Source organism: Mesoplodon bidens (assembly GCF_964165515.1).
Source record: "Mesoplodon bidens genome assembly, chromosome: 1".
Lineage (NCBI taxonomy): Eukaryota > Metazoa > Chordata > Mammalia > Artiodactyla > Ziphiidae > Mesoplodon > Mesoplodon bidens.
The window spans coordinates 170,745,766-170,760,237 of NC_138176.1; the positions used below are offsets into that span (position 1 = coordinate 170,745,766).

The 14,472-nt window shown below is 55.7% G+C and overlaps 1 protein-coding gene across 1 annotated transcript in view; it reads right to left on the minus strand.

Moving 5' to 3' along the window:
• The window catches only part of UNC5B (unc-5 netrin receptor B), an 86,704-nt gene that overhangs the window by 13,682 nt on the left and 58,550 nt on the right, over positions 1 to 14,472 (minus strand). The window contains exons 2-8 of the mRNA XM_081224779.1: positions 8,777 to 9,010; positions 4,176 to 4,319; positions 3,610 to 3,713; positions 2,099 to 2,279; positions 1,186 to 1,353; positions 247 to 411; positions 5 to 37 (exon numbers count right to left, since the gene is read on the minus strand). Of these exons, the coding sequence (XP_081080905.1) occupies positions 5 to 37; positions 247 to 411; positions 1,186 to 1,353; positions 2,099 to 2,279; positions 3,610 to 3,713; positions 4,176 to 4,319; positions 8,777 to 9,010 (1,029 nt within the window). The remainder of the gene's footprint in view (positions 1 to 4; positions 38 to 246; positions 412 to 1,185; positions 1,354 to 2,098; positions 2,280 to 3,609; positions 3,714 to 4,175; positions 4,320 to 8,776; positions 9,011 to 14,472) is intronic.

A 14,472-nucleotide genomic window follows, 5' to 3' on the forward strand; every position in this document is an offset into this window, starting at 1 on the left:
TTACGGTGGCTTTTGGGGTCACTTAGAGTTTTCTTATCTGTTGAGGGAAATAAAGGGAAAGACAATGACACAGAGGGCAGGGAAAGGGTGGTAGAGGCGGTGACGGGGAGATGCGTGGATGAGATGACAGAGTGGCAGGCGGGCAGGGGCCCCGAGGGGCTGCTCCACTGCAGGCTGGGGGCGGGGCAGGGGGCCCTTATCTGGCTCCAGAGCCCCCACCCTGGGCCCTGCCTTCCAAGGACTCACTCTGCACGCACAGCCCGTCGGTGCAATTCTTGGAGTCAAGCAGGGTCCCGCTGCAGTCCCGGCCTCCGTTCTGGGGAGGAGGCGCCATGCACTCGCGGCTGCGCCAGTGCGCACACTCGGTGCTACAGGCCGACCACTTGCTCCACTCTGTCCACGCGCCATCGACTGTGGGGACACAGCATGTGGTGCATGGGGACACGTGCATGCATAGAATGCACACACAGTTACGTGTGCACAACTTAGCAGTGCATGCACACACACACACACACACACACACACAGTGCAGCAGGGAAAGAGGAACCCAAGACACGCATGCCATCCAGAGAAATCCACACCTCATGCTAGTGCAGAGACAGGAGCACCAGGTGGGCGAAGACAGCCCAAACAGACACATAAGGTCACTGACGCAGATACAGCCCCGGGCACAAGTGTACACACAGAGGCACAGGGTGAAAAACACCACATCAGTCACACAAACACGTCACCAAAGAGAGAGAACAGACGAACCGATGGGGCCACAGAGTAACACAGAAGGAAGAGAGGACTGCAGCAAGACAGGGTCAGCGGCCAGGTGTGTCTAGCAGTCAAGGGCAGGAGCACAGGCTCTCTGACCCCAGGAGCCTCTGGGGCCCCGGCCTGGGGGCTGACGCTGAGAACCCTCGGCCTGGAGAGCAGACCACCCACCCCTCAGACCGCAGCTCAGAGCCTCTGCCTCTGTCTCTCCCGCAGCCCAGGGCAGAACAGAGGTCAGCGGGCATAGCATCCAGTCCAGCCTGGTGAGCCAGCTGGGGGGCCCGGGACAAGCACCTTCTGCCCCCACCCTACCCCAACAGGGAGAGATGGGCTCTCCTGACTGGCAGACACCAGAGCACAGAAGGCAGGGCTGGGGCTGGCATGGGGCTGGGCATGGGTGGACTGCCACCTGGCCGACAGTCTCACCTGGGCACACAGTGGTGCAGGCAGTCTTCTGGAAGGCCTGGCCCTCACAGAAGGCACCTCCATTGAGCGGGGCGGGGTTGGTGCAGGTCCGTGTGCGCTTCTGCCAGCCGCGGCCACAGCGGTTGGAGCAGGGTGACCACTCAGCCCAGCTGGACCAGCCGCCGTTCACTGCAGGGGTAGCAGTTGTCAGCAGGTTGGCCTGGCTCTTCGCCCCGTGGGCCCCCCAAGTCCCATCCTCCAGCCATGATGAGGCTCCTCTGCTGAGGCCTGGCCCTTCCTAGTTGGACCCCTCCTGCCTCCAGGGCTGGGGACTCAGATACCAGAGGGCAGACCTGGGCTGCATCTGTCAGCACCAGAGGCAACCCAGGAGGTCATTGTCTATTCCACGCCCCATTGTACAATGGCAAACAAAGGTCCAGAGAGGGCTGACGCTTACACAAGGTCTCCCTGTGAGTAATGGGGAGCTTGGAACTGGAACCCAGTACAGGGCTCTTTCTACAACACTCATTTCAGCCATGGCTCTGGCCCTCCCACCCAAGGGGACAGCAAGGAACAGCTGACGGGCCTGAGCAGTGGTCCCTAACTGCTAGAACAACAGGCTTGGGGATGGGGATACCGACTGGGCCCTGCCTTAGCCCTAACTCTCCGAGAACTGGGTTTTCCCCTTCAGGGATAAGCAAAGGGCCTGAGAAGGGGCAAGTGCTCCTGGCTGGCGACCCAGGAGTCCCTGACTTTACCACTAGCTTTGCTGTGTGACCTTGTGAAGGCATCTCCCCTCTCTGGGCCTCCTCTTCCTCCCCACCTGTTCACCAAGGTCCTGCTGGCTTCTGGGTAGGAAAGGGTCAGCCGTATAGCCCCAGGCTCTCCCCCTCCCTCGACTGTGTCCCCCCCGCCAGCCCACTCTGGGCCGCACCGTAGACAATGATGGTGGCGGTGGTGCTGCGGCGCTTGGCCACGATGTTCTTGGCCACGCAGGTATAGTTGGCCGTATCTGACAGGCGAGCCTGGCGGATGATGAGGTTGTGGTCGATGGTGAGCAGGAAGTTGGTGTCCTGGGTGGGGTCGATGACGTCCTCGTTCTTGAGCCATTCCACCTGCAGGGGCACGGTTGCAGCTGTGAGGGCCCAGGGCCCGACCCCCTGCACCTCCGGGAATGGGCCCTCTCTTTGGGGGAAGGGAGGCCTGACCATAAACAGGACTGCAGTTCTAGCCATGTCCACCCATGGTGGTGACACAGGGGGCAGGGCCTCCACGGGCCAGGCACTGTGCTGGACACTACAGAACACAGTGGCTAAGATGACCACCCACCAGCTGAGGGGTCTTGGGAAGGGACTTCCACTTGGCCTCAATTTCATCAACTGTAAGAGGGTATTTAATACCCATAGGACTACCGTGAGGATAAAATGAATCAGTATATGGCAAGTGTGGAGGCCAGGCCTGGCTCATGGTAAGTATTGATACTAAATAAGAACATGTCTTCATCATTAACTCTGCAAACCGACTCGCTTAGACAGGGTGAGAGGCCTGGCAGGCGATTAAAAACATGGTCCCTGGTCTGGCAGACCTGGGTGTGCAAATGCCAGCTCTGCCACTCACTAGCTGGGTCACCCTGGGTGACCGCTTCACCTGTCCCAGTGCTGTGTTCCCAGCCATAAGATGGGATGACAATATCCACCTTGAAGGGCTGCTATGAGGACCAGCGTGCTGAGTGCCAGGTACATGTGCGAGCCACAAGGGGTAGCTATTACAGAAGGCGTCTGTCTGAGCTCATTTCCAGATGGGGGCCTGGGCTGGGGGGAAGCTAGTGATTAGAGCAAAGGTTCTGAGCTGGAATCCCAGGGTTCCATCTTCCCCAATCCTGTTCTACTGAGGTCCCCGGCAACAAAGCTGAGATGTTTCCCCATGCCTTTCTCTGACTAGAGGACCACCAGTGCAGGGAGCGGGAGAGAGGAAGCAGGTCTGGAACACAAGCAGGGCAGTAAGAGGACAGGTGGGCATCACCTAGGGATGCACAGGCCGTGTGGTGCAGGAAGGGGTGATCAGCTTGTGGGCTGACTTTGTGCTCAGATTCACATATTATGATACACATAAAGCTGGGGCCTTGGGTTCTGGGTGGGGTGGGGGAAAATGGTGCATATGGCCACTTCTCTTGCAGGAGATTGAGCCTGAGGTCAACCCAAGGAGCCCTGGGGGTTCCTGCCCCAGCCCTGCCCCATCCTGTGGGGTTATGCCTATGGAGGGCCCAGCTGGGGGCTGGCATGCGCCGAGTTCTACAGAGGTTGCAGTTCCCTTCTCTGTCTCTAGTCTTGATACCCCCATCTGTGAAATGCGAGGGCTCTGGAAGGCTGAGGCATTGCGGCTGGTGGTAAATACCATGCCTGGCTGGCCTCTGCCATGCCCAAAGTTCCCCATATCCCCACTCACCTCAGCCACAGGCACCCCCTCTGGTGGGCGGCATTGCAGGAGAACTTCGTGGTCCAGGGGCACTTCCTTGCCCAGAGGCTCCTGATCGAAGTTCTTGCGCAGGTCTGGGAGAAGGAAGGAAAAGTGTTCCAAGGCACAGTCAGGCGGTGCAGGGAGGAGGCCAGTCAGGCAGAGCTGGATCCTGAAGGGCCCCATTCTAGCCACTAGGTGGCAGTGCACACCAAGGGAATGTTCACAGGGACAGCCGGCCTTTACCTGGAGAACTTCTCCAAGATGGGGGCCTCACCAGGTGGACATGGGGGAACAAGCTTCCCTCCCTGACTCTGGGATCCTATGCACATGGTGGCCAGGGATGGTGAGGAAGCTGGCAGCTTCCTAATATAAAAGTCGGTAAAAAAGGGCCGTTAGAAATCCTGGGGCCAAAGGTGGCACAGGTTCTGGGTCATGGAGCCTTCTGAGCTGGCATCCCTGTGCCCTGATGTCTGTGTGTGAAATTCTCTCTCTAGAATCCACAGGGAAGGGGAAAGGGCCTAGGAGAATGGGGTGAGGGTGTCAGGGTGGCGTACATGCAATGCGGACATAGGCCCGGCGACTCTTGGTGGTGCCCGCAGAGCTCCAGGCCACGCACTGGCACCAGTAATCCTCCAGCCCAAACAGCTCCTCCACCTGCTGCCGCGACACCTCGATCTGCACCTCTCGCACCTGCAGGCCTGGGAGGAGGAGAGAGACGCCATCAGGGGGCAGGTCTGAGGACAGAAGACACCAGACATGGGACCATAATATCTCTCTCCTTTCCAACCCGCTGAGTCCTGTGGGTTCCTCTCCCAAGTGCCTCACATTTCCATTTTTCTCATCTCATCTGCCTTGAGCCTGGCCCAAGCCACCACTGCAGCTCACCTGGAAACTCAGTGGCTAACCCAAGCCCACTGCCCCCATCCAATTGACTTTCCACCCTGCAGATAGCTCTTCAAAAGGCACAAATGACATGTCATTCCCCTGCTATGTCTCCAGTCATCCCAGTGTAAAGACCCAGACCTTCCACGTGGCCTCCAGGCCCTGCACGATCTACCCACTGCAGCCTCACCGGGTGTCTTCCAGGCCCTCATGTTTTCCTGGCCTCTCTAGCCACAGGGCCCTTGCACAACCAGTCCCCTGCCTGGAACTCTCTTCTGTCCTTTCTGTGTCCAGTGAACTCCCAGTCACCGTCAGCTTTGGGCTGGGCCTCACTTCGGAGGGAAGCCCCCTGATGCTGGCCCACCCCCACCAGCTGTCAAAGTACCGCTCAGCACTCCCACCACTGCACTGGACATTGGTCTGTGCAGTTATCATTTCCCACCAGGCCTGATTCCCTCATGGCACTGACCATTGCCTGGAACTGTATTATTTATTGACGTGTTCATGTGTTAACTGTATCTCCTGCAGGAGAATGAGGTGGGGCTTTGCCCTGTTCACTGCCGTGGCCCAGGGCCTGGCACAGACAATGGGCTCAACAAATATGAGGCAAGCATGTGGCCTCTCTCTGGTCATGGCTCAGGAGCCTGTGGGGCTGGAGTTGAGGGAAGGCCCCTCTTCCTGGGAACCCCTAACCTCTCAATGACTCCCTGCTAGGGCCCAAGGGCCTCCCTGAATGACTGGATCCACCAGCCCACAGAGGAGGAATCACTCACTCTTTGCCAATCCTCCCTTGACAAAACCCTCTACGTTCAGGAAAGGGATGAACCCTCCTGGATGAGGGCAGCCATCCGAAGCTCCTCCCCAAAGCTTGTGGGAGAACTGTAAGGCCTCCTCCACCAGGAAGCCCTCCGTGACTACCCCCTTTGGTCTCAGAATTCCTAAAGCTATTCCTCCTCGCCATCGTGTATCTAAGCTCATCCTCTCATGGTTACTTGTGGGTTCTGATAAGCCCCTCAAGGGCGGGACTGTTGAGTGTACACACTGTAGTCCTGTGGCATGGTGGTTAGGTGGAGGGCTGGACTGCTTCTTGACAGGTTTGAATCCTGGCCCTACCTTCACTCCCCAACTGTGTGACCTTCGCTAAGTTACGTAGCCTCTTTGAGCCTCGGTTCCCTCATCAGAGTAAAATACTCAGGGTAAATTCTAAATGAATCATGGCAATTACAGCACCCAGCCCAGGCTGGACACAAATCTAATCTGGCAGCTCATCTGGATCTCATCCAGCCCCTTCCTTTTTCATCTGGAGAAACTGAGGCTTGGAGAGGGTAGGTGGCAGGCCCAAAGTCCCAGAGCAAGTTGGCAGCAGAGCTGAGATCAGCTATCTGGCGTCCTGCCCCAGTTAGAGCTCTGCCCAGTAATGAAGGACACCTCTCTGGACCTCTCCCAGTGAAATCATTGCCTTAACTGTCCTGCATCCTGAGGGAGGGGCGCCCTTGCACTGGGAGCCCAGACAGTGAGGAACCCCTCCTGATGGCCAGGGATCTAGATTGGAGGGGGCTGGTGTCTGCTGTGGGTGGAGCACCAGGAGGGAAGAGGCTTCTTGGGGGACAGGGACCCTGCCTGCTGGCAGTGGCTGCCTGGACTGCTTGCTCTACAAGCGATGCTGCATGGTCTGGGGCAGGAGAGTGGGGCCCTGCCCTTTATTCACCAGGCTGGGAGCCTGGAGGAGTGGCCCCTCTCAAGGGGGTCATCCATCCAGAATGTTTCAGGAACACCCAACAGCTGGACAGATAAACTACCACGCAGCAGGGCTTGACACCATGGCAATGGTCACCAACAGGCAAAGAGGAGGACAGGGGCCTTTGGTCTCCCAGACTTGGGCCCCAAACTAGGCGTCCCCCTCAGCATGATGGCCAAGTGGCAGGCAGTGCCTGGACCAGGACACCCAGAGTTGGGCTGCCTGCCTTGACCTGGCATGAGCTAGTGGGTAGGCTCGTCTCACCTCTTTTGGCCCCCATCCTGTTTTCAAGGCTTCAGAGAGTGCCAGGGAGGGCTAGGGGTGGGGAGAAGGAGGAACCAGCCACACTGCTGCCAAGGGTGTGGCCTGCTGGACCACTGTCCATTCTTTGTAGCTAATGGGGACAACAGTGTCTTGATTTCTAGGGCTGGCAGGACTTGTGTGCCTGGTAGCAGGGGAGTAAGAGCCACCCTGTTACTAATAATCAAAGGGCCTGTGAGGGGCCCTAGCAGGATACACTGTCCCCTTGCTCTGCAGGGCCAGAGGGGCTCAGGGGGACAGAGAAGTAAGAATAGGTTTCAAGAGGAAAGAAGCCAACAAAAACCCAGAAAGAAGATGGAGGAAACAGGTTTTTATTGAGCACCTGCTGGGTCCTGGCACTGTGTTCAACGCTATACAGGTACCACCTTTTTCCATCCTCACCAAGACCTGTTAATATCCCAGTTTACAAAGAGAGAAACTGGGGCTCAGAGAGGTTGAGTGACTTCCTTAGGGTCACACAGCCAGAGCATGTGGGCAGCTGGGATATGGGTTTTCTTTCCTTTTAAAAGTTTCTTTTTTGGAGCATTCCCTGGTGGTCCAGTGGTTAGGACTCCATGCTTTCACTGCCGAGGGCGCAGGTTCAATCCCTGGCTGGGGAACTAAGATCCCACAAGCCGTGCGGTGCGGCCAAAAAAAAGAAAACAAAATCAGATAAAAAAATCCTTTTCTTGGGACTTCCCTGGTGGTCCAGTGGTTAAGAATCTGTCTTGCAACACAGGGGACGCAGATTTGATCCCTGGTCAGGGAACTGAGATCCCACATGCCACGGGGCAACTAAGCCCGTGCACCACAACCAGAGAGAAGCCCGCGCACAGCAACAAAGAGCCCGCACACTGCATCCAAGACCCGATGCAGCCAAAAATAAATAAATAAATATATTTTTTTTTAATCGTTTTTTTGTTTTTAGATTTTGAGTGAGAATGAGACTCCAGCTCTAACTTTTAAAATTCTTGGAATTCTTTAAAATTTTTGGTAAAATATACCTAACCTACAACTTACCATTTTAACCAATTTTTAGGGTACAGTGTTGAATGACATTAAGTACATTCCGGGGTATGATTTTAAGCCTGAGTGGTTCTGCAATCTGTCAGCTTTTCACAGAAAAATAGAAGTTGAAGGAGGAAGAAAGGAGAGAGAGTGAAAGAGAGTATGTCAGGGGAGAGACACAAGAATGAGACTGAGGCAGAGAAAGAGAGAGACATAAGGGAAAAAAGACAGACACAAAAGGAGACACAAAAGGAGACGGGGATGAGAAGGGAGAAGCAGGAGAGACAGAAGGAAAGAAGAGAGGGCTGAAAAAGGAAGAGAAAGAAAAGGTCAGGGAAGAGATGGTAAAAACGAAATCAAAGCCAAGGCAGGCTCTGGGGCAAAGGAGCCACCCCGAGCCTGGGGTTGGTTGGGGCTGCCCAAAGCTGGCCGTCCGCAGGTGACCTGCAGTGGGTGGCCCCCCTCCCTGGCCTGAGTCAGGGAAAGGATTTCCACCCCCGAAGGTCCTGTACTGTAAACAGGGGCTGGGCTCTGAGAGATGTGAGGAGCCCCAGGCTCTGCCTCCTGCCTGGGGTCGGGGGTGCCCAGGGACCTGCACACATCCCACGCTTCGTCCTAGTTTCCCACGCTTCTGCCACTAGGAGAGAGGAGCTCCTGCAGGACCTGGGCTACATCCTAGCACCACCTCTATGATTATTTACTTAATATTACAGGCCTTTTTTAAAAAAAAACGAAGCCAACTGATTTCTATGAAGGAAGCGTTGCATCATTATTGTGAACAAAAACAGTATCACTTCTCACCGACACAGAGGACCTGTGGAACTAGCAATGGTCTAGAATTCTGGTTGGGTGTTGGGGGCAGGGCTGCAAGACAGAGCCGGCTCCTCTTCCTTAAACAGGGAGCACAGCAGGTGCTGGGGGAGCGGGGAAGAGCCCTAGTCCCCGACTGGACCTGCTCTCTGATGTAAGCAGAGGACGGAAGGAAACTGGAAAAGGGAGCTAGCTCTCAGCAAGGGATTTGGTGCTGTTTCACCTGGTCACCCAGTCAGACAGGGCAAGCGCCAAGCCTTGGGGAAATACTGGTCCAGGGTGAACCTCAGAGGGGACACTGAGGCCCGGGGGCGCCGTGGCTGTATGAGGTCTCACATGGAGCCAGGGTGGAGCCAGGCCCAGGACCCTCTGGGCCTGGGGTGACCTGGGGGTGCCCGGCGAGTGGGGTGGGCTCACCGGTGGCCTCGTCCAGGCTCTCCTGCGTGACGTGGTCGTTCTGGCTGACCCACTCGCCATTGCACTTGAAGTAGATCTGCGTGGCAGGGAAGGCACGGCAGCGCAGCTCCACCGGCTTGTTCTTCACGATGTAGGCGTCCTGCGGCTCCCGCAGGAAGTGGGGCAGCGGCTCTGCCGGCGCCGACGGGAAGGAGTCTGGGAGCACCTCGCTGCCAGAATCAGTGCCTGCAGAGGGTGGAGGGTGGGAGGGCTCCGTGAGGCCACAGGCTGGGAGGCCCGGGTCCCCTCCAACCCCTGGGGGCCGTGGCAGAGAGAGGAGGCCGGGGGAGGAGGAGGGGTAGGCAGCTGGAGGAGACCTGCTGGGACGCACTCTGTGGCCTGGGCGAGGTCTGACACTCCTGTGACCTCGGTTTCCCCACTGTGACCTGCTTTTAAGAGGCTGTGTTTTGGAGCCAGTCCCAGCCCTGTGATGCTGTGTGATTCTCCTTTTTTACAGATGGAGGAGTCAGGGTGGCCCAGGGAGGTGAGGTGACCTGTCAGAGTCCAGCCCTCCTCATCGGCCCTCCCCGGCCTCCCTCCAGTTTCCCACGGCGATACCACAGTATGTGAAGAGCTGGAAATGGGCCTGAGGCTGGAGCTCGAACCAGGCCGGCTCTGCCCCGAAGCCACAGCTGCCCTGTGCAGCCCCAGCCAGCCAGGCTGATGGAAGCAGGGAGACAAGTCAGGGCCCACAGGGGCAAGGGTGGGCTGAGGTGGGGTGGCAGCACCAGGCCTGGGCTCCCTGGTGCTTGTTCCCAGAGTGCTGCCTCCTCCAGGAAGCCCACGGCAGGCAGCAGCATGCAGGGGAGACCACCTTCCCTGTAGCCTCCCCCCAGACCCTCCCTTCCTCTGGTCTGTGGCTCTGATCCACCCCCTTAGCCTTTCCCACTTCAGCCAAATCCACACCCTCGGCCTTATGGAGGCCTCGGGAGGCTGGGAAGGCAGTGAGGCTGTGCAGGCGGCCATCTCCTCCTGCAAAGGGGCCAGATGGAAACCCTGGCCCCGCCCGGCTCCCTGGAAAGAACAGCACCTCGGGAGGTGAGACAAACAGGAAGGGAGAGGGGCCTGGCCACCACCAGTATGGGGAGGGAGGGAACCAGGCTGGGCCAGGCTACTGGTTTACAATCCATGTAGGAAAATTGACTTTCCAATGCCAAGCCCCAAACAATCAGGTGGCTGGGGACAAGCGGCAGGGGGCTTGTCCTCCTCTGCTAACTGCTCCCGAGGAAACAACGATTTAAGCTGCAGGGGTGCATGTGTCTGCTCAGCCCCTCGGCAGCCTGCCGCAGTCCTGTCACTGTCTCAGAGCTCCAGTCCATCAAGTGGAGCTGGGGCCCCAGGAGGCCACGGGTGACACGCGCTCTGCCCTCGGGAGCCCCCCTTTGGGCAGAGGGGCCAAAGGGACACATGGTTCTTCAAGAGTAGAATGAACAAAACGTGCCTAACATGCTTTATCGGTATCATCTCCTTGTGGATCACAGCTTCTGCTAAGACGGAGGCTCTGAGAAAATGCATGGGTTGTCACTGGCTCCAAGCTCTGGGTTGTGGGTGGGGTATGTGTGCGTGACCTGGGGGACCGAAGGGGAAGCCAGCAAGAAAGAGGATGAATCCAGCATGTTCCCTGTGACCCATGGAGAGCCCTTAACTCCAACCTCGTTACTTTATCTCTGAAGAGGGCAGGGAAGTGAGCACTCTTCCTCTCTCTGGGATCTTTTGAGGATCATATGAGATAAACATGCATGAGTACCTAGGACGAGCCTAGGTACAAATTGCTGCATCAAAATAGCAACTAATGCTTCCCTGGAATTAACTGCTATGTTTCCATTTACATAGTTAACTTACCTAATTCTTGCAAGAACTTTGTAAGGTATATTATATTGGTCCCCAGTTTACTGATGGGGAAGCTGAGGCTCAGAGCAGTTAAGCAACTTGCCCAAGGTCACACAGCTGGCAAGAGGCAGAACCAAGGTTTGAACCCAAGAAACCAGACTTCAGTGTTGCCCAGGGCTCCACACTGCCTATCTTTGGATCAGCTCCATAACACTGTGGGTGTCCCCATACCTGAGATTCCTAATAGACCCTGACACTGGCCGGGTCTCTGCAATTATGGGGGCTCTCTCATCAAAGGGCCAGCAAGGCCGGGACTGTTTTTCGTGTTTCAAAACTGGGGAAATTGAAGTCCATCAAACTGATGCAAGGTCACCTGGTTAGTGGGCATCTAAACTAAAAACAGCACCGAGGATTCCCGAGGCCAGGCCAGGGCTCCCAAACACCTGCTTTCCTCTGCCAGATAGGGAGACAACTTCTCTGCAGGTAAACTGGCAGCCCCTAGGGTCTGGGAATGTGGGCAGTTGATGGCGAGATGACACAGTGCCCAGGGAGTTGGACATGGGTCTCCCGGTGGCCTGAGAGCTGCTCACTGTGGCCCTCCCGCCAGGCAGGCAGTTCTAGGGAGAGCAGGGTGGAGCCAAGAGGACTCCAGGCCCACCTCCCACCACCAGCATCCCTGCTTCAGTCTCAGGCCTGAGGAGTGTAGGGCAGGGCTCAGGCTTCAGACTCAGACACCCCAGGGTGTGAACAAGTCATGACTGGCCTCAGGCACCTCATCTGTGAAATGGGGGGACTGGACCCCCCTCTGGGGATGGTGGCCATGAGCGCAGGTATATGGGAACCCACGGATGCAGCTACAGGCTTGCCCTACCTTCTAACCACACAGCCTCCAGGTGACGGCCGCCTTGGCTCTCTGTGGCACTGCGGGCTGCATTTATGACTTTGTTTTATAACCCTAATGTGGTTCATTTACAAAGCAGGCGGAGACTCGACTGAGGAAAGTCAACATTAGACATCCATTAGGGCAGCAGGCCCGAGTCTTGGCGGCCCCATGCCCCACCCTGCCACCCCACCCCTCCTCTCAGCCCTGGCACGAAGACTCATCCCTGGTCTTGGCAGAAGGATGGCTGGGAGTCCTCATCACTGCCTCCCTGTCATTCAGGGCAGTGCTGGGTGGCTCTCTATGCAGCCACTGCCCGCTTGCCCACATCCCCATTCCCCAGACGTCCTGCAGGAAACAAGGAAGCAACAGCAAGAGCCGACCTGAGATTCCTCCCCACAGGGACCACCATGGACTATGTGCACACAGTAGGTGCTCGGTGAACACAAATTAAAGGTGTGTGGGAGGTGCTGCCAGGGCCTGGGTAGTGACTGAGTTGGGCCCCTGTCCTGACCGGTGGACATGTCCCCTCCTCCTTGGCCCTGGCTTGGGCCTTAGTGGCTGAGGAAGGTTCTTCAGGTGTCCTGGAGGGGGACCACCTGAGCCTTCCCTCTCCAGCTTGGAGGAGGAAGAATCATGAAGTTGGGGGTTCCTGGGTGCTCCCTCTGCCAGAGGCCTTCAGAGGGTTATTTTATATTAACTCACTGAGCCCTGCGGCAATCCTTGAACAGAGGTTCCCAAACTTTTTTGGTCTTTAATGTCTTGGTAATTTTTACCCAGTAATTTTACCCCAAGGCCAAAAGAAATTCCTAGTGGTTTTGTTTATTAAGTAGTTAGACCCAACCAGCTTATGTGTGTGGGTGTGTGTGTGTATATCCTAACAACTTAGTATCCATTAGAAAAAATAACTCACGTAAATTGAAAGAAAGGTAGTATTTGTATTCCATTCCTATATAGTCACAGTGACTTATAATGGGGATGTCTTGGAATCATAGTGGACATTGCTACCTTCACAGTTTGTCTCAGAGTACTCCCAAATGCCAAATTCCCAGCTTTGCAAAGGTATGGTGCCATCTAAAGGAAAGAAGTGTGTGTGACGCTGAAATTGTAAGCTATCTTGAGCTAGTAGTTGTTGCGGTATCTGGCAGCTGTCCAATATTGCTGTGTTTCCATGGAGATTAAAAATATCCCACAGCACCCCCTGTAGCATCCTAGGGTGCCTGGGCACACAGTTTGGGAACCACATCCCTTTGGGAACCACATCTCTATAAGTTAGGTACTATTATTAACCCCATACTACAGATGAGGAAACTGAGACCAAGAGACTTTAAGTAGCTGATACAGGGCTATAAAGCTAGTATGTAGCAGAGCTGGGGAGCACATCCAGATAGGTAGACACCTGAATCTGACTTGTGAACTGGGAATTGGCATTTATGTCCACTATTTGCCAGATGCTTCAAATAGTTCATCTAATTTACTCCTCACAACCCCCAAGGTGAGCATTATCTTCCCATGTTACAGATGAAGACATGGGGCATCAAGGGACTTGCCTGAGGTCACCTGATCAGCGGGAGGAAGCCAGGCTTGGGGCCGTATCCCTTGGTCACTTGTCTCCCTGGCTTCACTACTGCTCTCCCCACCGCCCCATCTTCACAGAGGAGAATAAAACACCTAGGAAGAGGTCCCCTAGGAGGAGGAGTCTTTGCCACTGCCAGGCCAGATATGAATTTCCCCCTGATGGGAAAATGGCCCACATAAAGTGTGGTTTTCCAATAGCAGAATTCATTTGAACCTATAGGTGCAAAAATGCAACCTGCCTTTACAGCTGCATACACGAATGGCCTAACTAATCCAAAATGAAGGTATGAAAGAGAACGCATCCCTGCACAGATGTAACCAAAGATGGTCAAACATAGGAAAAGAACCACTGAAGTCAGGAGCCCTGGGTTTTCACCCCAGCTTGGGACAGGCACTGCTGTGTGGCCTTCCTCTCAGGCCTCGGGGCCTCCATCTGTCAAATCGGGAAGTGGCAGAGTCAATCTCTTGAGCCCCACTATGGTTCTCACACTTTGAGATTTGAAGATGCCTGATGGGGAATCTCTTAATGTAGGACAGGGCGCTGTTGGGTGAAGTTTTTCTGCACGAAGCGAATTTGCTTAAAGTGGGGTCACCTTTCTTGCCAGTGTTATTCCTGGTGCAAAGACCCAGCACCTACTGGGATCCTAAGGCACAGCGTTGGGGGGAGGCTGGGAGGGCGGAGGAGGAACTATTTGCTGTTGGGCTCTGCCAACCATGCCGCAGCCCACCCACCCCAGCCTCGGATGAAAATGACCACTGGAGTCTCTCTGGTGGGCACCATTCAAACCCTCGCTTCTCATTTACCTATTCCTGCTTGTATGCGGTGTCTTGTCAGCGGGGCTCACTTGGATGTACTGAATCACAGGGATAAAGGTAACTGCAAGGGCCATCTCGTACGACATCGCCCTGCCCATCAACTCCGTATCCAACCTTGACTCACATACCTCCAGGGATAGGGAGCTCACCACTGCCTTTCTCAGCCAGGCTCTCCTTTAGATAGATCTAACAGAAAAGCTTTCCTTACTTTCTGCTGAAATTTGCTGTCGGAGGCTCCAGTCATCGCTATAATTTCAGCCTCTGAGGTTACACAAAACGGTGTGCTTCCTCTTCCCCATGACAGCGTCCCAGCCTCTGAAGGTTGCGGCCTGCCCGCCCTGACTGTCTAGCCTTTCTCTCAAATATTCACAAGACACCGTTTGGCATCTCCTCACCACCTGGCTTCCTCACGGGCAAGTTCCGTGTTGCTCACAATCCGCTTAAAATGTAGGGAGGGGAGGTGACCAGGGTGGGGGTCTGGTGGCGCCTCCCTGCTTCTGGCAGCTCGAAGGCTCCTTGGCAGTTGTGGGTGGCTGCTTCTAGAAAGCAGGGA